Here is a 25047-nt window from a genome sequence, read left to right on the forward strand (position 1 = left end):
GAGAACTAGAGAGGGAGGGAGGAGAGGGGGAGGGGGAAACCGAGGAGGCAGAGAACTAGAGAGGGAGGGGGAAACAGGAGGCAGAGAACTAGAGGGGAGGGAGGAGTGGGGAGGGAAACGAACTAGAGAGAGAGGGGGGGGAGGGGTAAACCGAGGAGGCAGAGAACTGGAGAGGGAGGGGGAGGGGGAAACCGAGGAGGCAGAGAACTAGAGAGGGAGGGAGAGGGGGAGGGAGGGGAAACCGAGGAGGCAGAGAACTAGAGAGGGAGGGAGGGAGGGGAGGGGGAAACCGAGGAGGCAGAGAACTAGAGAGGAGAGGAGAGGGGAGGAGGGAAACCGAGGAGGCAGAGAACTAGAGAGGGAGGGGGAGGGGGAAACCGAGGAGGCAGAGAACTAGAGAGGGAGGGGGAAACCGAGGAGGCAGAGAACTAGAGGGGGAGGGGAAACCGAGGAGGCAGAGAACTAGAGAGGAGGGGGAAACCGAGGAGGCAGAGAACTAGAGGGAGGGGGAAACCGAGGAGGCAGAGAACTAGATGGGGAGGGGGAAACCGAGGAGGCAGAGAACTAGAGAGGGAGGGAGGAGAGGGGGAGGGGGAAACCGAGGAGGCAGAGAACTAGAGAGGGAGGGAGGGAGGGGGAAACCGAGGAGGCAGAGAACTAGAGAGGAGGGAGGGAGGGAGGGGGGAAACCGAGGAGGCAGAGAACTAGAGAGGGAGGGAGGGAGGGAGGGGGAAACCGAGGAGGCAGAGAACTAGAGGGAGGGAGGGGAGGGGGAAACCGAGGAGGCAGAGAACTAGAGAGGGAGGGAGGAGAGGGGAGGGGGAAACCGAGGAGGCAGAGAACTAGAGGGGGAGGGAGGAGAGGGGAGGGGGAAACCGAGGAGGCAGAGAACTAGAGAGGGAGGGGGAAACCGAGGAGGCAGAGAACTAGAGAGGGAGGGGGAAACCGAGGAGGCAGAGAACTAGAGAGGGAGGGGGAAACCGAGGAGGCAGAGAACTAGAGAGGGAGGGGGAAACCGAGGAGGCAGAGAACTAGAGGGGGAGGGAGGAGAGGGGGAGGGGGAAACCGAGGAGGCAGAGAACTAGAGAGGGAGGGAGGAGAGGGGAGGGGGAAACCGAGGAGGCAGAGAACTAGAGAGGGAGGGGGAAACAGGAGGCAGAGAACTAGAGGGGAGGGAGGAGTGGGGGAGGGGGAAACGAACTAGAGAGAGAGGGAGGGGGAGGGGTAAACCGAGGAGGCAGAGAACTGGAGAGGGAGGGGGAGGGGAAACCGAGGAGGCAGAGAACTAGAGAGGGAGGGAGAGGGGGAGGGAGGGGAAACCGAGGAGGCAGAGAACTAGAGAGGGGGAGGGAGGGGGAAACCGAGGAGGCAGAGAACTAGAGAGGGAGGAGAGGGGGAGGGAGGGGAAACCGAGGAGGCAGAGAACTAGAGAGGGAGGGAGGAGAGGGGGAAACCGAGGAGGCAGAGAACTAGAGAGGGAGGGGAAACCGAGGAGGCAGAGAACTAGAGGGGGAGGGAGGAGAGGGGGAGGGGGAAACCGAGGAGGCAGAGAACTAGAGAGGAGGGAGGAGAGGGGAGGGGGAAACCGAGGAGGCAGAGAACTAGAGAGGGAGGGGGAAACAGGAGGCAGAGAACTAGAGGGGGAGGGAGGAGTGGGGGAGGGGGAAACGAACTAGAGAGAGAGGGAGGGGGAGGGGTAAACCGAGGAGGCAGAGAACTGGAGAGGGAGGGGAGGGGGAAACCGAGGAGGCAGAGAACTAGAGAGGGAGGAGAGGGGGAGGGAGGGGAAACCGAGGAGGCAGAGAACTAGAGAGGGAGGGAGGGAGGGAGGGGGAAACCGAGGAGGCAGAGAACTAGAGAGGGGAGGAGAGGGGGAGGGAGGGGAAACCGAGGAGGCAGAGAACTAGAGAGGGAGGGGGAGGGGGAAACCGAGGAGGCAGAGAACTAGAGAGGAGGGGGAAACCGAGGAGGCAGAGAACTAGAGGGGGAGGGAGGAGAGGGGGAGGGGAAACCGAGGAGGCAGAGAACTAGAGAGGGAGGGAGGAGAGGGGAGGGGGAAACCGAGGAGGCAGAGAACTAGAGAGGGAGGGGGAAACAGGAGGCAGAGAACTAGAGGGGGAGGGAGGAGTGGGGGAGGGGGAAACGAACTAGAGAGAGAGAGGGAGGGGGAGGGGGAAACCGAGGAGGCAGAGAACTATAGAGGGAGGGAGGAGATGGGGAGGGAGGGGAAACCGAGGAGGCAGAGAACTAGAGAGGGAGGGAGGAGAGGGGGGGGAGGGGGAAACCGAGGAGGCAGAGAACTAGAGAGGGAGGAGAGGGGGGGAGGGGGAAACCGAGGAGGCAGAGAACTAGAGAGGGAGGGGGAAACCGAGGAGGCAGAGAACTAGAGGGGAGGGAGGAGAGGGGGAGGGGGAAACCGAGGAGGCAGAGAACTAGAGAGGGAGGGAGGAGAGGGGGGGGGGAAACCGAGGAGGCAGAGAACTAGAGAGGGAGGGGGAAACAGGAGGCAGAGAACTAGAGGGGAGGGAGGAGTGGGGGAGGGGAAACCGAGGAGGCAGAGAACTAGAGAGGGAGGAGAGAGGGGAGGGAGGGAAACCGAGGAGGCAGAGAACTAGAAAGGGAGGGAGGAGAGGGGAAACAGGAGGCAGAGAACTAGATAGGGAGGGAGGAAAGGGGGAGGGGGAAACCGAGGAGGCAGAGAACTAGAGGGGGAGGGAGGGGAAACAGAGGCTGCAGAGAACTAGAGAGGGAGGGAGGCATGGGAGGGGGAGGGTGGAGACTAGTTTGCTTGACTGCTTTTTCTCAGCTCACCCCTATGACTTAACAGAACACACACACTACTCAGAACAACATTCTCAACGGTCTTTAAATATCTTTACATTGACCTCATGCTTCTTCACTTAGTGAGCACACACAGCTCTCTCTCTCGCCCTCCCTCTCTTCCTCCCTCCCTCCCTTCCTCCCTCCCTCCCTCCCTCCCTCCCTCTCTTCTCTCTCTTCCTCCCTCTCTTCTCTCTCTTCCTCCCTCTCTTCTCTCTCTCTTCCTCCCTCTCTTCTCTCCCTCCCCCTCCCTTCTCCCCCTCCCCCTCCCTCCCTCCCTCCCTCCCTCCCTTCTTCTCTCTCTTCCTCCCTCCCTCCCCCCTCCCTCCCTCCCTCTCTTCTCTCTCTCCCTCCCTCCCTCTCTTCTCTCTCCCTCCCTCCCTCTCTTCTCTCTCCCTCCCTCCCTCTCTTCTCTCTCCCTCCCTCCCTCTCTCCTCCCTCTCTCCCTCCCTCCCTCTCTTCTCTCTCCCTCTCTCCCTCTCTCTGAGCCCTGTGTGGTGTGTAGCAGCATAGTTATTTTAAAGGTCAGCTGCTTTTGAAAATGGTCTTTTGTCAATATGAGTCAGAAACATTTCTTATAGTGTCAACATTGACTAGGAAGTGTAACTAGGATCATTTTGGTAACAACGTCAGTCTGGTCCAAAACTGAGTGACTGTCATGAGGGTTTGGATTTCAATTTGTCAGTAATTCCCCCCTTCTGCCTATTAACACTTGGTGGGTACTGTGTGTTTTCTGGTAGAAGTCTGGCCCAGTTGACTTTGCATGGCCCAGTTGACTTTGCGTGGCCCAGTTGACTTTGCGTGGCCCAGTTGACTTTGCGTGGCCCAGTTGACTTTGCGTGGCCCAGTGACTTTGCGTGGCCCAGTTGACTTTGCGTGGCCCAGTTGACTTTGCGTGGCCCAGTTGACTTTGCGTGGCCCAGTTGACTTTGCGTGGCCCAGTTGACTTTGCGTGGCCCAGTTCACTTTGCGTGGCCCAGTTCACTTTGCGTGGCCCAGTTCACTTTGCGTGGCCCAGTTCACTTTGCATGGCCCGGGCTCCCCGGGAGGGCGGACACCTCTCCTTAGGAGGACCAATTGAATGGTCGAAAATGAGCAAACCCCACCCAACCGGGGCAACGGGTCGTGCTCAATGAACCCACCCACTAGACCAAACACCGCTCACTGCAAGGGGTGTGACGGAGAGCGGAGGGGAGGAGAGAATAGAGCTGTGTGTGGTTCACTGTGTGAAGAAGCATGAGGTCATTGTAAAGATATTTAAAGCCTTACAATTCTGTTCTGAGTAGTGTGTGTTCTGTTAAGTCATAGGGTTGAGTCAAGCACACCAGGCCCTCCCCTCCCCCAGTGGCCCTCCCCTCCCCCGGCCCTCCCCTCCCCCGGCAGGCCCTCCCCTCCGCTCCCCGGCCCTCCCCTTAGAGTACAAAAGGGAAGATTAATAAACATAAATATGGGTTGTATTTACAATGGTGATTGTTCTTCACTGGTTGCCCTTTTCTTGTGGCAACAGGTCACAAACCTCTCCCTCCTTGCCCTCCGTCTCTGGCTCTCCCTCTCTGGCCCTCTCTCCTTGCCCTCCCTCCCTGGCCTCCCTCCTGCTCTGACTCAGTGCTGCCACTTGCTGGTAATCTGATGGTATTGTAGATGATGGGGAGCTGTAGTGCCACAGATGACCACTGGGTGGCAGTGCACTCTGGGCAACATGACAGAATGGTCTTAAGTCTTGTTTGTAGGGTGGCAGCAACTCTTCACCCTGGCAGGGTTTTCTAGATGGTTGAATTACTACATATGACACAGCCTCTCCTTTCCCCTCGCCTTTTTTTAATGGAGCTGCTTTCACTGTTGATCTTTTCAGCTGAGTGACTAGAGGATAACAAACCAACCAGCTGAGTGACTAGAGGATAACAAACCAACCAGCTGAGTGACTAGAGGATAACAAACCAACCAGCTGAGTGACTAGAGGATAACAAACCAACCAGCTGAGTGACTAGAGAGGGTAACAAACCAACCAGCTGAGTGACTAGAGGATAACAAACCAACCAGCTGAGTGACTAGAGGATAACAAACCAACCAGCTGAGTGACTAGAGGATAACAAACCAACCAGCTGAGTGACTAGAGGATAACAAACCAACCAGCTGAGTGACTAGAGGGTAACAAACCAACCAGCTGAGTGACTAGAGGATAACAAACCAACCAGCTGAGTGACTAGAGGATAACAAACCAACCAGCTGAGTGACTAGAGGATAACAAACCAACCAGCTGAGTGACTAGAGGATAACAAACCAACCAGCTGAGTGACTAGAGGATAACAAACCAACCAGCTGAGTGACTAGAGGATAACAAACCAACCAGCTAGTGACTAGAGGGTAACAAACCAACCAGCTGAGTGACTAGAGGATAACAAACCAACCAGCTGAGTGACTAGGGATAACAAACCAACCAGCTGAGGATAACAAACCAACCAGCTGAGTGACTAGAGGATAACAAACCAACCAGCTGAGTGACTAGAGAGGGTAACAAACCAACCAGCTGAGTGACTAGAGGGTAACAAACCAACCAGCTGAGTGACTAGAGGATAACAAACCAACCAGCTGAGTGACTAGAGAGGATAACAAACCAACCAGCTGAGTGACTAGAGGATAACAAACCAACCAGCTGAGTGACTAGAGGATAACAAACCAACCAGCTGAGTGACTAGAGGGATAACAAACCAACCAGCTGAGTGACTAGAGGATAACAAACCAACCAGCTGAGTGACTAGAGAGGATAACAAACCAACCAGCTGAGTGACCAACCAGCTGAGTGAGAGGATAACAAACCAACCAGCTGAGTGACTAGAGGATAACAAACCAACCAGCTGAGTGACTAGAGAGGGTAACAAACCAACCAGCTGAGTGACTAGAGGATAACAAACCAACCAGCTGAGTGACTAGAGAGGATAACAAACCAACCAGCTGAGTGACTAGAGAGGATAACAAACCAACCAGCTGAGTGACTAGAGGATAACAAACCAACCAGCTGAGTGACTAGAGAGGGTAACAAACCAACCAGCTGAGTGACTAGAGGATAACAAACCAACCAGCTGAGTGACTAGAGGATAACAAACCAACCAGCTGAGTGACTAGAGGATAACAAACCAACCAGCTGAGTGACTAGAGGATAACAAACCAACCAGCTGAGTGACTAGAGAGGATAACAAACCAACCAGCTGAGTGACTAGAGAGGATAACAAACCAACCAGCTGAGTGACTAGAGGATAACAAACCAACCAGCTGAGTGACTAGAGGATAACAAACCAACCAGCTGAGTGACTAGAGGGTAACAAACCAACCAGCTAACAAACCAACCAGCTGAGTGACTAGAGGATAACAAACCAACCAGCTGAGTGACTAGAGAGGATAACAAACCAACCAGCTGAGTGACTAGAGAGGATAACAAACCAACCAGCTGAGTGACTAGAGGATAACAAACCAACCAGCTGAGTGACTAGAGGATAACAAACCAACCAGCTGAGTGACTAGAGAGGATAACAAACCAACCAGCTGAGTGACTAGAGGATAACAAACCAACCAGCTGAGTGACTAGAGAGGATAACAAACCAACCAGCTGAGTGACTAGAGGATAACAAACCAACCAGCTGAGTGACTAGAGAGGATAACAAACCAACCAGCTGAGTGACTAGAGGATAACAAACCAACCAGCTGAGTGAGGGGATAACAAACCAACCAGCTGAGTGACTAGAGAGGATAACAAACCAACCAGCTGAGTGACTAGAGAGGATAACAAACCAACCAGCTGAGTGACTAGAGAGGATAACAAACCAACCAGCTGAGTGACTAGAGAGGATAACAAACCAACCAGCTGAGTGACTAGAGGATAACAAACCAACCAGCTGAGTGACTAGAGAGGATAACAAACCAACCAGCTGAGTGACTAGAGGGATAACAAACCAACCAGCTGAGTGACTAGAGGATAACAAACCAACCAGCTGAGTGACTAGAGGATAACAAACCAACCAGCTGAGTGACTAGAGGATAACAAACCAACCAGCTGAGTGACTAGAGGGTAACAAACCAACCAGCTGAGTGACTAGAGAGGGTAACAAACCAACCAGCTGAGTGACTAGAGGATAACAAACCAACCAGCTGAGTGACTAGAGGATAACAAACCAACCAGCTGAGTGACTAGAGAGGATAACAAACCAACCAGCTGAGTGACTAGAGAGGGTAACAAACCAACCAGCTGAGTGACTAGAGGATAACAAACCAACCAGCTGAGTGACTAGAGAGGATAACAAACCAACCAGCTGAGTGACTAGAGGATAACAAACCAACCAGCTGAGTGACTAGAGGATAACAAACCAACCAGCTGAGTGACTAGAGGATAACAAACCAACCAGCTGAGTGACTAGAGGATAACAAACCAACCAGCTGAGTGACTAGAGGATAACAAACCAACCAGCTGAGTGACTAGAGGATAACAAACCAACCAGCTGAGTGACTAGAGGGTAACAAACCAACCAGCTGAGTGACTAGAGGGTAACAAACCAACCAGCTGAGTGACTAGAGGGTAACAAACCAACCAGCTGAGTGACTAGAGGGTAACAAACCAACCAGCTGAGTGACTAGAGGGTAACAAACCAACCAGCTGAGTGACTAGAGGATAACAAACCAACCAGCTGAGTGACTAGAGAGGATAACAAACCAACCAGCTGAGTGACTAGAGGATAACAAACCAACCAGCTGAGTGACTAGAGGGTAACAAACCAACCAGCTGAGTGACTAGAGGATAACAAACCAACCAGCTGAGTGACTAGAGAGGGTAACAAACCAACCAGCTGAGTGACTAGAGGATAACAAACCAACCAGCTGAGTGACTAGAGGATAACAAACCAACCAGCTGAGTGACTAGAGGATAACAAACCAACCAGCTGAGTGACTAGAGGATAACAAACCAACCAGCTGAGTGACTAGAGAGGGTAACAAACCAACCAGCTGAGTGACTAGAGGATAACAAACCAACCAGCTGAGTGACTAGAGGATAACAAACCAACCAGCTGAGTGACTAGAGGGTAACAAACCAACCAGCTGAGTGACTAGAGGATAACAAACCAACCAGCTGAGTGACTAGAGGGTAACAAACCAACCAGCTGAGTGACTAGAGGGTAACAAACCAACCAGCTGAGTGACTAGAGGATAACAAACCAACCAGCTGAGTGACTAGAGAGGATAACAAACCAACCAGCTGAGTGACTAGAGAGGATAACAAACCAACCAGCTGAGTGACTAGAGGGTAACAAACCAACCAGCTGAGTGACTAGAGAGGGTAACAAACCAACCAGCTGAGTGACTAGAGGGTAACAAACCAACCAGCTGAGTGACTAGAGGGTAACAAACCAACCAGCTGAGTGACTAGAGGGTAACAAACCAACCAGCTGAGTGACTAGAGAGGATAACAAACCAACCAGCTGAGTGACTAGAGGATAACAAACCAACCAGCTGAGTGACTAGAGAGGATAACAAACCAACCAGCTGAGTGACTAGAGGATAACAAACCAACCAGCTGAGTGACTAGAGGATAACAAACCAACCAGCTGAGTGACTAGAGAGGATAACAAACCAACCAGCTGAGTGACTAGAGAGGATAACAAACCAACCAGCTGAGTGACTAGAGAGGGTAACAAACCAACCAGCTGAGTGACTAGAGAGGGTAACAAACCAACCAGCTGAGTGACTAGAGAGGGTAACAAACCAACCAGCTGAGTGACTAGAGGATAACAAACCAACCAGCTGAGTGACTAGAGAGGTAACAAACCAACCAGCTGAGTGACTAGAGGGTAACAAACCAACCAGCTGAGTGAGAGGGTAACAAACCAACCAGCTGAGTGACTAGAGGGTAACAAACCAACCAGCTGAGTGACTAGAGGATAACAAACCAACCAGCTGAGTGACTAGAGGGTAACAAACCAACCAGCTGAGTGACTAGAGAGGGTAACAAACCAACCAGCTGAGTGACACACCAACCAGGGTAACAAACCAACCAGCTGAGTGACTAGAGAGGGTAACACACCAACCAGCTGAGTGACTAGAGAGGGTAACACACCAACCAGCTGAGTGACTAGAGAGGGTAACACACCAACCAGCTGAGTGACTAGAGAGGGTAACACACCAACCAGCTGAGTGACTAGAGAGGGTAACACACCAACCAGCTGAGTGACTAGAGGATAACAAACCAACCAGCTGAGTGACTAGAGAGGATAACAAACCAACCAGCTGAGTGACTAGAGAGGGTAACAAACCAACCAGCTGAGTGACTAGAGAGGGTAACAAAACCAACCAGCTGAGTGACTAGAGAGGGTAACAAAACCAACCAGCTGAGTGACTAGAGAGGATAACAAACCAACCAGCTGAGTGACTAGAGAGGGTAACAAACCAACCAGCTGAGTGACTAGAGAGGGTAACACACCAACCAGCTGAGTGACTAGAGAGGGTAACACACCAACCAGCTGAGTGACTAGAGGATAACAAACCAACCAGCTGAGTGACTAGAGAGGATAACAAACCAACCAGCTGAGTGACTAGAGAGGATAACAAACCAACCAGCTGAGTGACTAGAGAGGGTAACAAACCAACCAGCTGAGTGACTAGAGAGGGTAACAAACCAACCAGCTGAGTGACTAGAGGATAACAAACCAACCAGCTGAGTGACTAGAGAGGGTAACAAACCAACCAGCTGAGTGACTAGAGAGGGTAACAAACCAACCAGCTGAGTGACTAGAGAGGGTAACAAACCAACCAGCTGACTGACTAGAGAGGGTAACAAACCAACCAGCTGAGTGACTAGAGAGGATAACAAACCAACCAGCTGAGTGACTAGAGGGTAACAAACCAACCAGCTGAGTGACTAGAGAGGGTAACAAACCAACCAGCTGACTGACTAGAGAGGGTAACAAACCAACCAGCTGAGTGACTAGAGAGGGTAACAAACCAACCAGCTGAGTGACTAGAGAGGGTAACAAACCAACCAGCTGAGTGACTAGAGAGGGTAACAAACCAACCAGCTGAGTGACTAGAGAGGGTAACAAACCAACCAGCTGAGTGACTAGAGAGGGTAACAAACCAACCAGCTGAGTGACTAGAGAGGGTAACAAACCAACCAGCTGACTGACTAGAGAGGGTAACAAACCAACCAGCTGACTGACTAGAGAGGGTAACAAACCAACCAGCTGAGTGACTAGAGAGGGTAACAAACCAACCAGCTGACTGACTAGAGGATAACAAACCAACCAGCTGAGTGACTAGAGAGGGTAACAAACCAACCAGCTGAGTGACTAGAGAGGGTAACAAACCAACCAGCTGACTGACTAGAGAGGGTAACAAACCAACCAGCTGAGTGACTAGAGAGGGTAACAAACCAACCAGCTGAGTGACTAGAGAGGGTAACAAACCAACCAGCTGAAAACAGCAGCAGCACGGCTCTGAATGTGTTCCCTATGGCACCCTGCCCCATGGGGCTTTGTTCAAAAGTAGTGCACTATATACTGAATAGGGTGCCATTGGGGACAGACTTTCTGTCTGCCAACACACCAATCTGTGACACTGTTAACAAACAAATGTCTGTTAATTTTCTAACTCTTCTTTCTCTCTCCCTCTCCACCCTCTCTCTCTCTCTCTCTCTGTCTCTCTCTCTCTCTCATCCTTTCTCTCTCCACCCTCTCTCTCTCTCTCTCCCTTTCTCTCTCTCTCTCTCTCTCTCTCTGTCTCTCTCTCTCTCTCAGAGTAAGCGAGACCATCTGTTACTCAGTGTTAAATGGTACTACCGTCAGTCAGAGGTCCCAGACTCAGTCTACCAACACCTGGTGCAGGATCGCAACAATGATAACGGTCAGTTCAAATACACACTAAAATACTAATGTTCTTGTATGTCTGCGCACACACACAAAATACACACACACACTAAATACACACACACACAAAATACACACAAATAAAAAATGTACACTAACACAACACAATACATTCATACACCCCATACATAGACTCAATCTATTTCTTTCTCTCTCTCACACACACACACACACACACACATACACACACACACACACATCCAGTTGTCTGTAAAGGACAGGATATGTGAGACATGTAGAACAGAACACTGAACCAGTCATGCTGTGTTCCCTTGGTAACAACACTCAGATCAGCAGATTTCAGGCCAGCGGGGGACACACTGTTTCGTACCAGTTGTATTAGCTCGGTTTCCTTGGTAACACACACCTTTAGGCCAGACAGCGAGTGTCTGGACCATCAAGTGCAAATAACCTGCACTGTGATGAACACCAACTACCAAATGGCCCCGTATCTCTCTCTTACACACACACACACACACACACACACACACACACACACACACACCTGTCTGCTCCACCTTCTATCCTGTGTGATTACTTGCAGCAATTAGTCATCGTGTGTTCTCTCTGTCTCTTAGTCTTCACTGTGTCTTCTCTTCTGTCCTCAGATTCTGGCCGGGAGCTAGTCATCACAGACCCCGTGGTCAAGAGCAGAGAACTCTTCATCTCCGACTATGTGGACACATACCATGCTGCTGCCCTCAGGTGAGACCACATACGAGGGAGAGAGAGAGAGGGAGGGAGAGAGAGAGGGAGAGAGGGAGGGAGGGAGAGAGAGGGAGAGAGAGAGAGAGAGGGAGAGAGAGAGGGAGAGAGAGAAATATGCATATCTACCTGTAAGCTAACAGTGGGAAAGTACTTCACCCTATCAGTCATTGATCTGCATGTCCAGCCCTCATATTGAGCCTCGTAATAAAGTGTTTTAACATGTTCTATTCAGGACAACCAAGGCTACAAGTCGGACACACAACTATTTGAAATAAAGTTGCATTCATTCGTTTTTTTTTTTTGGTTACAAATATTTAATTTAAAAAAATAAGATAACCTGATAAAAGAAGAATGTTTTAATGCTTTAAGTCCAGAAATGGTTTGCTCATTGGGACATTAATATCCAAGTTGTCAGAGAACACTGGGTGGAGTTTAGAGTTTGTGACAGCATCTATGTTAATTACAATATTATAGACACTATGTCCTGACATGTCCAGCCCTCCTATGATCTTCTGGGTAGAAGAACCCCTTACAGTATTATAGACACTATGTCCTGGGATTTACTATGATCTATGTAGAAGAACCCCTTACAGTATTATAGACACTATGTCCTGGGATTTACTATGATCTATGTAGAAGAACCCCTTACAGTATTATAGACACTATGTCCTGGGATTTACTATGATCTATGTAGAAGAACCCCTTACAGTATTATAGACATTATGTCCTGGGATTTACTATGATCTATGTAGAAGAACCCCTTACAGTATTATAGACACTATGTCCTGGGATTTACTATAATCTTCTAGGTAGAAGAACCCCTTACAGTATTATAGACACTATGTCCTGGGATTTACTATGATCTATGTAGAATAACCCCTTACAGTATTATAGACACTATGTCCTGGGATTTACTATGATCTATGTAGAAGAACCCCTTACAGTATTATAGACACTATGTCCTGGGATTTACTATGATCTATGTAGAAGAACCCCTTACAGTATTATAGACACTATGTCCTGGGATTTACTATGATCTATGTAGAAGAACCCCTTACAGTATTATAGACACTATGTCCTGGGATTTACTATGATCTATGTAGAAGAACCCCTTACAGTATTATAGACATTATGTCCTGGGATTTACTATGATCTATGTAGAAGAACCCCTTACAGTATTATAGACACTATGTCCTGGGATTTACTATGATCTATGTAGAAGAACCCCTTACAGTATTATAGACACTATGTCCTGTGATTTACTATAATCTATGTAGAAGAACCCCTTACAGTATTATAGACACTATGTCCTGGGATTTACTATGATCTATGTAGAAGAACCCCTTACAGTATTATAGACACTATGTCCTGGGATTTACTATGATCTATGTAGAAGAACCCCTTACAGTATTATAGACACTATGTCCTGGGATTTACTATGATCTATGTAGAAGAACCCTTACAGTATTATAGACACTATGTCCTGGGATTTACTATGATCTATGTAGAAGAACCCCTTACAGTATTATAGACACTATGTCCTGGGATTTACTATGATCTATGAAGAAGAACCCTTACAGTATTATAGACACTATGTCCTGGGATTTACTATGATCTATGTAGAAGAACCCCTTACAGTATTATAGACACTATGTCCTGGGATTTACTATGATCTATGTAGAAGAACCCTTACAGTATTATAGACACTATGTCCTGGGATTTACTATGATCTATGTAGAAGAACCCCTTACAGTATTATAGACACTATGTCCTGGGATTTACTATAATCTTCTAGGTAGAAGAACCCCTTACAGTATTATAGACACTATGTCCTGGGATTTACTATGATCTATGTAGAAGAACCCCTTACAGTATTATAGACACTATGTCCTGGGATTTACTATGATCTATGTAGAAGAACCCCTTACAGTATTATAGACACTATGTCCTGGGATTTACTATGATCTATGTAGAAGAACCCCTTACAGTATTATAGACACTATGTCCTGGGATTTACTATGATCTATGTAGAAGAACCCCTTACAGTATTATAGACACTATGTCCTGGGATTTACTATGATCTATGTAGAAGAACCCTTACAGTATTATAGACACTATGTCCTGGGATTTACTATGATCTATGTAGAAGAACCCCTTACAGTATTATAGACACTATGTCCTGGGATTTACTATGATCTATGTAGAAGAACCCCTTACAGTATTATAGACACTATGTCCTGGGATTTACTATGATCTATGTAGAAGAACCCCTTACAGTATTATAGACACTATGTCCTGGGATTTACTATGATCTATGTAGAAGAACCCCTTACAGTATTATAGACACTATGTCCTGGGATTTACTATGATCTATGTAGAAGAACCCCTTACAGTATTATAGACACTATGTCCTGGGATTTACTATGATCTATGTAGAAGAACCCCTTACAGTATTATAGACACTATGTCCTGGGATTTACTATGATCTATGTAGAAGAACCCCTTACAGTATTATAGACACTATGTCCTGGGATTTACTATAATCTTCTAGGTAGAAGAACCCCTTACAGTATTATAGACACTATGTCCTGGGATTTACTATAATCTTCTAGGTAGAAGAACCCCTTACAGTATTATAGACACTATGTCCTGGGATTTACTATGGTCTATGTAGAAGAACCCCTTACAGTATTATAGACACTATGTCCTGGGATTTACTATGGTCTATGTAGAAGAACCCCTTACAGTATTATAGACACTATGTCCTGGGATTTCCTATGATCTTCTGGGTAGAAGAACCCCTTACAGTATTATAGACACTATGTCCTGGGATTTACTATGATCTATGTAGAATAACCCCTTACAGTATTATAGACACTATGTCCTGGGATTTACTATGATCTATGTAGAAGAACCCCTTACAGTATTTTTTTACCTTTATTTAACTAGGCAAGTCAGTTAAGAACAAATTCTTATTTTCAATGACGGCTTAGGAACAGTGGGTTAACTGCCTGTTCAGGGGCAGAACGACAGATTTGTACCTTGTCAGCTCGGGGATATGAACTTGCAACCTTTCGGTTACTAGTCCAACGCTCTAACCACTAGGCTAACGCTCTAACCACTAGGCTACCCTGCCACCCCATTATAGACACTTTGACCTGGGATTTCCTATGATTTTCTAGGTATTAGAACCCTTTACCTTCTAACGACTGTTGTGTAGCTTTGTGAGGTCACAGAGCAAAACGGCGCGTGTTCGACAGAGTCTTAGCTTTTCATAGTTTGTAACTCAAACCATTCGAACCCTACAGACATTTTTGGAAAAAGACCTGGCCCCCGGGCCCCCTTCGGGATCCTCCCTTATCTCACAAATGCCCCTCACACAGACCAACCAATGCAGAATGAAAAAGACCAATCCAATGAGACAACACCGAAGTCTGTAGCTCAAACACACAATATTTTGAAAGGGGTTTAATGTCCAAAACGCGCCAGCGTCGCGGTGGGACTCATTGGGTTTAATGTCCAAAACGCGCCAGCGTCGCGGTGGGACTCATTGGGTTTAATGTCCAAAACGCGCCAGCGTCGCGGTGGGACTCATTGGGTTTAATGTCCAAAACGCGCCAGCGTCGCGGTGGGACTCATTGGGTTTAATGTCCAAAACGCACCAGCGTCGCGGTGGGACTCATTGGGTTTAATGTCTAAAACGCACCAGCGTCGCGGTGGGACTCATTGGGTTTAATGTCCAAAACGCGCCAGCGTCGCGGTGGGACTCATTGGGTTTAATGTCCAAAACGCGCCAGCGTCGCGGTGGGACTCATTGGGTTTAATGTCCAAAACGCGCCAGCGTCGCGGTGGGACTCATTGGGTTTAATGTCTAAAACGCGCCAGCGTCGCGGTGGGACTCATTGGGTTTAATGTCTAAAACGCGCCAGCGTCGCGGTGGGACTCATTGGGTTTAATGTCCAAAACGCGCCAGCGTCGCGGTGGGACTCATTGGGTTTAATGTCCAAAACGCGCCAGCGTCGCGGTGGGACTCATTGGGTTTAATGTCTAAAACGCGCCAGCGTCGCGGTGGGACTCATTGGGTTTAATGTCCAAAACGCACCAGCGTCGCGGTGGGACTCATTGGGTTTAATGTCTAAAACGCGCCAGCGTCGCGGTGGGACTCATTGGGTTAAGTTGAAGATCAGTAGCTGACAATGTTTTTGCAACGCTTGTATACCAACAGAAAAGTTTCTCTTGGACAGTAGACTACAGCTATGAACGACTGAGGTTTATATATTATATTATATTTATCTAGACCAGACAAGTATTAGAGAGAACCTGTCTGCGTGCAACAGGAAGTACAGAACATGCTGTAACCTCCCCTTTAACTCCTCACACAGCGCAGTGGAAGTCCCAACCCATTGTTCATCCATCTTGGAATACCTGATGGTCAAATGCCGACCCTTCTAACTCCCGAAAGAGTTTTAATCTGTTATCGTGACTTGTGTGTATATTCCACCTCCAGGATAATAAAAACAAGCTGGCACTTAACAAATTGTACAAGGCTATAAGCAAGCTGGCACTTAACAAATTGTACAAGGCTATAAGCAAGCTGGCACTTAACAAATTGTACAAGGCTATAAGCAAGCTGGCACTTAACAAATTGTACAAGGCTATAAACAAGATGGCACTTAACAAATTGTACAAGGCTATAAGCAAGCTGGCACTTAACAAATTGTACAAGGCTATAAGCAAGCTGGCACATAACAAATTGTACAAGGCTATAAACAAGCAGGAAACTATGCACCCGAAGGCTGGTTTTCTTAATTCCATGTAACTAAGACATATGGTGCCCAACTTTTATCAATCTGCTCCACTAGGGCCAATAAAGTCCTAAACTACTGTTACTCAACCTGCATACAAGGCCCTCCCTTGTCCCCCCTTCAGCAAATCAGATCATGGCTCTATACTCCTGCTTCCTGTTTACAAACAGAAAGAACCCTTGATGCCCTCTGTAGAGAGATTATCCTCCGAATCAGAGGCTATGTTGCAGGACTGCTTTGCTAGCGCTGACTGGAATATGTTTAGTGTTTCCGCCGATAGCATCGACGAGCTAACCACCTCCGTCTTGGGCTTCGTCAGGAAATGCATCGCTGGTGTTGTCCCCACAGAGAAGGTTTGCTGCTTCCCCAATGAAAAGCCCTGGATTAACACTGAGGTTGGAGCTAAACTAAAGGACAGAGGTACCCTGAGGTTACGGACGAGGACACAAACACACACAAGAAGTCCCCTTACGAACTCCGCAGAGCCATCAAACAGGCAGAAGGATGAGGTGGAATTCTGTTACACTGGCTGTGACGCATGTGGCAAGGGCTACAGTCCATTATGGATTACACACTTCAACAAAAATAACACTGAGCCTTGCACGAGGGCCCCCACTGTCCCAGAGGACTGGGTGTTCTCACTCTGAGGCCTGACACAGGGCTTTTAATCTGGTCAGTAATCGCAAGGCCACCGGGCCAGACCAGCTGGCAGGCATCTTAACAGTGGTTTTCAACCTCTCACTCTCCCAGTCTGTGATCCCCACTTGTCTCAAGCTGACCACCATCATTCGCCTTCCCAAGAACTCAAAGGCTGGCTGCCACAATGACTGCCACATTGTAGCACTAACATCTGTAATTATGAAGTGTTTTGAAAGGCCGGTTATGGATCACATCCCAGACACCCTAGACCCACTCCAATTTGCATTCCGCCCCAACAGATCTACAGACGATGCAATCTCAAATGCACTCCACACTGCCCTCTCCCACCTTGACAAGAGGAATAACTTTTTGAGAATGATGTTCATTGACTACAGCTCAGCGTTCAACACCATAGTGCCCACAAAGCTTGTCACCAAGCTCAGGACCCTGAGACTAAACACCTCACTCTGCAACTGGATCCTGGACTTCCTGACGGTTCGACCCCAGGTGGTAAGAGTAGGCAACAACACGTCCGCCACGCTGATCCTTAACACTGGGGCCCCTCAGGGGTGTGTCCTTAGTCCCCTTCTGTATTCAAGTTTGCTGACGACACAACGGTGGTAAGCCTAATCACCAACTCCGATGAGACAGCCTACAGGGACGGTAGTTCAGAGAACTGGCAGTGTGTTGCCAGGACAACAACCTCTCCCTCAACCTCAGCAAGACCAAGGAGCTGATTGTGGATGCACACCGACGGGCCGCAGTGGAAAAGGTCAAGAGGTTCTAGTTCCTAATCACTGAGGACTTTACATGGTCTTCTCACACCAGAACGGTTGTTAATCAGGCAACGCCAACGCCTATTCTCCCTCAGGAGGCTGAAATGATTTGGCATGACCCCTCAGACCTCAGGAACTTTTACAGCTGCACCATTGAAAGCATCTTGAGGGGTTGTATCAACGTCTGGTATGGGCAACTGCACCGCCCAGGACTGGAAGGCCTTACAGAGGGTGGTGCAGACAGCCCTATCCATCACTGGGGTAAAATTGTCTGCCATCCAGGACATACATGCCAGGCAATGTCTAAGAAAGGCCCAAAACAAATACCAAAGAATCCAGCCACCCGAGACAGGCAGTACCGGTGTATCAAGGCTCAGACAAACAGACTTCTAAACAGCTTCTATCCCTTGGCCATAAGACTGTTAAATGGCTAACTACTGCTCTCCCTCTAACACATACTATCCATACTGACTCTATGCCCATCCGCAGGTCTCTACCCACTCAGACACAACCTACGCTGCTGCTAGAATGATTATTGATTAGATGTTTTACTCATTACGTTGATGTCCATTGATTATTCATTGCTGTGGCTGGTTTTCTCCAGACATAACGCTCTACATTCAGGCCAAAGAGTTAAATTTTGTGTCTCATCAGACCACAGAATCCTTTGCCTTGTGATTCTGTCTTTTGCGTGCCTTTTTTTTGCAAACTCCAGGCGTGCTGTCGTGCCTTTTTCTCAGGAGTGGCTTCTGTCTGGCCACTCTCCCATAAATCCCAGATTGGTGAAGTGCTGTAGAGACTGTTGTCCTTCTGTCAGGTTCTCCTATCTCAGCCAAGGTACTCTAGTTCTGTCATTGGGCTGTCTTCCTGACCAAGTTCCTTCTTGCCCGGTTGTTCAGTTGGGTTGGACGGTCAGCTCTAGGCAGTTCCATATTTTTGTTCCATTTCCTAATGGAGACCACTGTTCTCTTGGGGGAAAAAACTGTCATTTATTTTGAATTAAGGCTTTAACACAACATAATGTGGTTAAGTCAAGGGGTATGAATACTTTATGAAGGCACTGTATATATTACCATAAGTATTTATATATTCCTGCTACCAGTCACTTTTCAGCCCTGTGACTTGTGTACCACTCCAGTACCCTGCACATTGAATAAGGTACTGGTACTGACCTGTATATATAACCACTCCAGTACCCCTGTACGTTGAATAAGGTACTCGTACTAACCTGTACTGTCGTGGCCAAAAGTTTTGAGAATGACACAAATATTAATTTTCACCAAGTCTGCTGCCTCAGTTTGTATGATTGCAATTTGCATTTACTCCATAATGTTATGAAGAGTGATCAGATGAATTGCAAAGTCCCTCTTTGCAATGCAAATGAACTGAATCCCCAAAAAAACATTTCCACTGCATTTCAGCCCTGCCACAGAAGGACCAGCTGACATGTCAGTGATTCTCTCATTAACACAGGTGTGAGTGTTGATGAGGACAAGGCTGGAGATCACTGTCATGCTGATTGAGTTCGAATAACAGACTGAAAGTTTCAAAAGGAGGGTGGTGCTTGGAATCATTGTTCTTCCTCTGTCAACCATGGTTACCTGTAAGGAAACACGTGCCGTCATCATTGCTTTGCACAAAAAGGGCTTCACAGGCAAGGATATTGCTGCCAGTAAGATTGCACCTAAATCAACCATTTATCGGATCATCAAGAACTTCAAGGAGAGCGGTTCAATTGTTGTGAAGAAGGCTTCAGGGCGTCCAAGAAAGTCCAGCAAGCGCCAGGACCGTCTCCTAAAGTTGATTCAGCTGCGGGATCGGGGCACCACCAGTACAGAGCTTGCTCAGGAACGGCAGCAGACAGGTGTGAGTGCATCTGCACGCACAGTGAGGCGAAGACTTTTGGAGGATGGCCTGGTGTCAAGAAGGGCAGCAAAGAAGCCACTTCTCTTCAGGAAAAACATCAGTGACAGACTGATATTCTGCAAAAGGTACAGGGATTGGACTGCTGAGGACTGGGGTAAAGTCATTTTCTCTGATGAATCCCCTTTCCGATTGTTTGGGGCATCCGGAAAAAAGCTTGTCCGGTGAAGACAAGGTGAGCGCTACCATCAGTCCTGTGTCATGCCAACAGTAAAGCATCCTGAGACCATTCATGTGTGGGGTTGCTTTTCAGCCAAGGGAGGGGGCTCGCTCACAATTTTGCCTAAGAACACAGCCATGAATAAAGAATGGTACCAACACATCCTCCGAGAGCAACTTCTCCCAACCATCCAGGAACAGTTTGGTGACAAACAATGCCTTGTCCAGCATGATGGAGCACCTTGCCATAAGGCAAAAGTGATAACTATGTGGCTGGGGGAACAAACATCGATATTTTGGGTCCATGGCCAGGAAACTCCCCAGACCTTAATCCCATTGAGAACTTGCGGTCAATCCTCAAGAGGCGGGTGGACAAACAAATTCTGACAAACTCCAAGCATTGATTATGCAAGAATGGGCTGCCATCACTCAGGATGTGGCCCAGAAGTTAATTGACAGTATGCCAGGGCGGATTGGAGAGGTCTTGAAAAATAAATGTTACTACTGCAAATATTGACTCTTTGCATCAACTTCATGTCATTGTCAATAAAAGCTTTTGACACTTGTGAAATGGTTGTAATTATACTTATACAGTATTCCATAGTAACATCTGACAAAAATATCTAAAGACACTGAAGCAGCAAACTGTGTCATTCTCAAAACGTTTGGCCTGTATAGACAACCACTCTAGTACCCCTACACATTGAATAAGGTACTAGTGCTGTTACGGTGACCGTATTACCGCCACACTGGTGGTCATGATGACGGTCAAAATTCCATGTGACCGTTTAGTCACGGTAACTAGGCTTTTCAAAACAGCGTTCTGTTGCTACTGATGGTCATTAGTAGCCTACCAAACTTTTTAACTGCCTGGTACTCAGCACTCTGTTGTCCCTCTAATCACTCTGAAAATCAATGCAAATGTCATGAGAGCCCAGGAGCTCATGTTACGCAACATTTCTATAGGCTATGCAATTGTTTGAGAAAACAGAGTGATGGCCTCTGTTAAAAAGAGGAGGATTCCTATCAGCTTCCTATAGGGTAGGCCAACTGTATTTATTTCTCAACTTTCCTAATATTAAGTAGTTTGCTTTTCTTTACAACAGGAGTATATCCTACCTGGCTGCCATGAACATAAACCAGGGGAAAAGTGTCCTCCATTCACTATTTAAGTGTATAGATGTAAACATGTATTTTCCCCACTGCCCCTGTTTAGATACAGGTGCATTATAATGGTCCATTCTACATCAAAACTAATTTAACATATTATTTAGTCTATGTGAAGACAATAATTAAACAAGAATAGTCTGATGGGTGACAATATTAGCCTATCACTTGATAAATGATCGCGTGTGAATGATTCCTAGCTTAAGCCAAACAGCTCAAGCTTTTTGGCGGGGATGTTTTCAAAGCATAGTCGCACACCTCATGTTGCCTTGCCCATAGGCCTATATGTTTTAATAAGGTTTTGTATTACAACTAGTAGTGGCCATATCATTTCTTAAAATGAAGCACATTCATCTGTTTACTGGCATACATAAGCAGCGTGTGAGTTTCACGTTTGGGGAAGATCATTTCCCCCCATAAAAATGCAACTTTATAATAAAAGCATTCATTACATTTGTGGTCATTTTGAATAATGGTGTTTTCCTGCTAATGGAACATTGCCTACTGCCATGTGCGCATTGCTCTGCTTATAATGTGAAGATAGTTTATCACCATTTTAAGCTAAACGTTCTTATCTGTTTCATCAGTCTCATTTCTTAGTTTATTTTTTAATGCTTGTGGTATTATTATTATTATATATATATTATATTATTATTAATTTAGGATGTATCGCATCCCACAACTGTCCCGGACTATGTTTGGAATATTTATTTCTTGCACAGAATAGAATAGGTCAACTTTTATACTACGGAGGATAGTTGATTGGCATAGGCTAGTGCTTTTGCTGTTCGTTAGGCCTACTACTCATCTAGTTGGCTGACGAAAAGTAAATGTGGACAGTTCTTCCAATATCTTCAATATGAACCTTGGAATTGGATAAGGACGCACGCAGTAGGGTCCCAGATGTGTCTGTCTTCACTTGTAGCCTGTGAGAAATACCCAATCATGTGACTGAGAGCCTTGTGAGTGAGACGTGCTTCGGCACGCATCGGGGAGAAGGGAATTATAATGATTGTATTCAGCCCAATGGTGCAACCGGCCACAAAAGGCATGGATGTTTTAAGGGGGGTCATGGCCACACAAAGGGGATGCAGACGGAAAATTTGAGGCATTATCAAGTTCTTCTCAAATGGTGAATGAGAGACTGATGAAGTGTGTACAAGCCTGCACAGGAAACAAAGCAAAGCTCATACCTTTCATGTGACTTTTTTCAACTCCTCATTAGATTGGCATCATGCAGCCTTAGAATGTATTAAAAAATCAAAGCAATAGCCCAACATTTTTATCACAACTAAAGTTATATTAATAAGTCTAAATTAATTCGATAGGAGGGCCTGTTTCTTTGTTAACCTCCACACAGAATAGCCGCATGTTCGCACTCCCTCAAATCATTCAGAGAAAATATCCTTTCTATTTTATTCAGCTTGGTTCAATTGTATTCTTCATACTATAAAATAATGCCATGGAATTCTAAGCAAATCTCGCCTGTTAAATGAACTAGTGTAGCCCACAGCCATATGGCATGGCCAGATCAGGACCGAACATAAGGACAACTAAATGAACTAGTGTAGCCCACAGCCATATGGCATGGCCAGATCAGGACCGAACATAAGGACAACTAAATGAACTAGTGTAGCCCACAGCCATATGGCATGGCCAGATCAGGACCGAACATAAGGACAACTAAATGAACTAGTGTAGCCCACAGCCATATGGCATGGCCAGATCAGGACCTAACATAAGGACAACTAAATGAACTAGTGTAGCCCACAGCCATATGGCATGGCCAGATCAGGACCTAACATAAGGACAACTAAATGAACTAGTGTAGCCCACAGCCATATGGCATGGCCAGATCAGGACCTAACATAAGGACAACTAAATGAACTAGTGTAGCCCACAGCCATATGGCATGGCCAGATCAGGACCTAACATAAGGACAACTAAATGAACTAGTGTAGCCCACAGCCATATGGCATGGCCAGATCAGGACCTAACATAAGGACAACTAAATGAACTAGTGTAGCCCACAGCCATATGGCATGGCCAGATCAGGACCTAACATAAGGACAACTAAATGAACTAGTGTAGCCCACAGCCATATGGCATGGCCAGATCAGGACCGAACATAAAGACGACTGAGTATGATATTCTGTTCTTCTGAAATAGATGACATGTTCTTCATATCCTGTTTCTTTCGACCTGTCTAAAATAAATAATGGATTTATTGTGAAGGTATAAGACTATATTACATGGATTTATTGTGAAGGTATAAGACTATATTACATGGATTTATTGTGATGGTGTAGACTATATTACATGGATTTATTGTGAAGGTGTAGACTATATTACATGGATTTATTGTGAAGGTATAAGACTATATTACATGGATTTATTGTGAAGGTATAAGACTATATTACATGGATTTATTGTGATGGTGTAGACTATATTACATGGATTTATTGTGAATTTATTACATGGATTTATTGTGATGGTGTAGACTATATTACATGGATTTATTGTGAAGGTATAAGACTATATTACATGGATTTATTGTGAAGGTATAAGACTATATTACATGGATTTATTGTGAAGGTATAAGACTATATTACATGGATTTATTGTGAAGGGGTTGGCTATATTACATGGATTTATTGTGAAGGTATAAGACTATATTACATGGATTTATTGTGAAGGTATAAGACTATATTACATGGATTTATTGTGAAGGTATAAGACTATATTACATGGATTTATTGTGAAGGTGTAGACTATATTACATGGATTTATTGTGATGGTGTAGACTATATTACATGGATTTATTGTGAAGGTATAAGACTATATTACATGGATTTATTGTGAAGGTATAAGACTATATTACATGGATTTATTGTGAAGGTATAAGACTATATTACATGGATTTATTGTGAAGGTATAAGACTATATTACATGGATTTATTGTGAAGGTATAAGACTATATTACATGGATTTATTGTGAAGGTATAAGACTATATTACATGGATTTATTGTGAAGGTATAAGACTATATTACATGGATTTATTGTGAAGGTATAAGACTATATTACATGGATTTATTGTGAAGGTATAAGACTATATTACATGGATTTATTGTGAAGGTATAAGACTATATTACATGGATTTATTGTGAAGGTATAAGACTATATTACATGGATTTATTGTGAAGGTATAAGACTATATTACATGGATTTATTGTGAAGGTATAAGACTATATTACATGGATTTATTGTGAAGGTATAAGACTATATTACATGGATTTATTGTGAAGGTATAAGACTATATTACATGGATTTATTGTGAAGGTATAAGACTATATTACATGGATTTATTGTGAAGGTATAAGACTATATTACATGGATTTATTGTGAAGGTATAAGACTATATTACATGGATTTATTGTGAAGGTATAAGACTATATTACATGGATTTATTGTGAAGGTATAAGACTATATTAAGACTATATTACATGGATTTATTGTGAAGGTATAAGACTATATTACATGGATTTATTGTGAAGGTATAAGACTATATTACATGGATTTATTGTGAAGGTATAAGACTATATTACATGGATTTATTGTGAAGGTATAAGACTATATTACATGGATTTATTGTGAAGGTATAAGACTATATTACATGGATTTATTGTGAAGGTATAAGACTATATTACATGGATTTATTGTGAAGGTATAAGACTATATTACATGGATTTATTGTGAAGGTATAAGACTATATTACATGGATTTATTGTGAAGGTATAAGACTATATTACATGGATTTATTGTGAAGGTATAAGACTATATTACATGGATTTATTGTGAAGGTATAAGACTATATTACATGGATTTATTGTGAAGGTATAAGACTATATTACATGGATTTATTGTGAAGGTATAAGACTATATTACATGGATTTATTGTGAAGGTATAAGACTATATTACATGGATTTATTGTGAAGGTATAAGACTATATTACATGGATTTATTGTGAAGGTATAAGACTATATTACATGGATTTATTGTGAAGGTATAAGACTATATTACATGGATTTATTGTGAAGGTATAAGACTATATTACATGGATTTATTGTGAAGGTATAAGACTATA

General features: G+C 45.6%; 1 protein-coding gene across 1 annotated transcript in view; it reads left to right on the plus strand.

Moving 5' to 3' along the window:
* The window catches only part of rerea (arginine-glutamic acid dipeptide (RE) repeats a), a 320914-nt gene that overhangs the window by 151390 nt on the left and 144477 nt on the right, over positions 1 to 25047 (plus strand). The window contains 2 exon segments of the mRNA XM_065020955.1: positions 10596 to 10701; positions 11333 to 11429. Of these exon segments, the coding sequence (XP_064877027.1) occupies positions 10596 to 10701; positions 11333 to 11429 (203 nt within the window).

This window comes from Oncorhynchus nerka, linkage group LG7 (assembly GCF_034236695.1).
Source record: "Oncorhynchus nerka isolate Pitt River linkage group LG7, Oner_Uvic_2.0, whole genome shotgun sequence".
NCBI lineage: Eukaryota > Metazoa > Chordata > Actinopteri > Salmoniformes > Salmonidae > Oncorhynchus > Oncorhynchus nerka.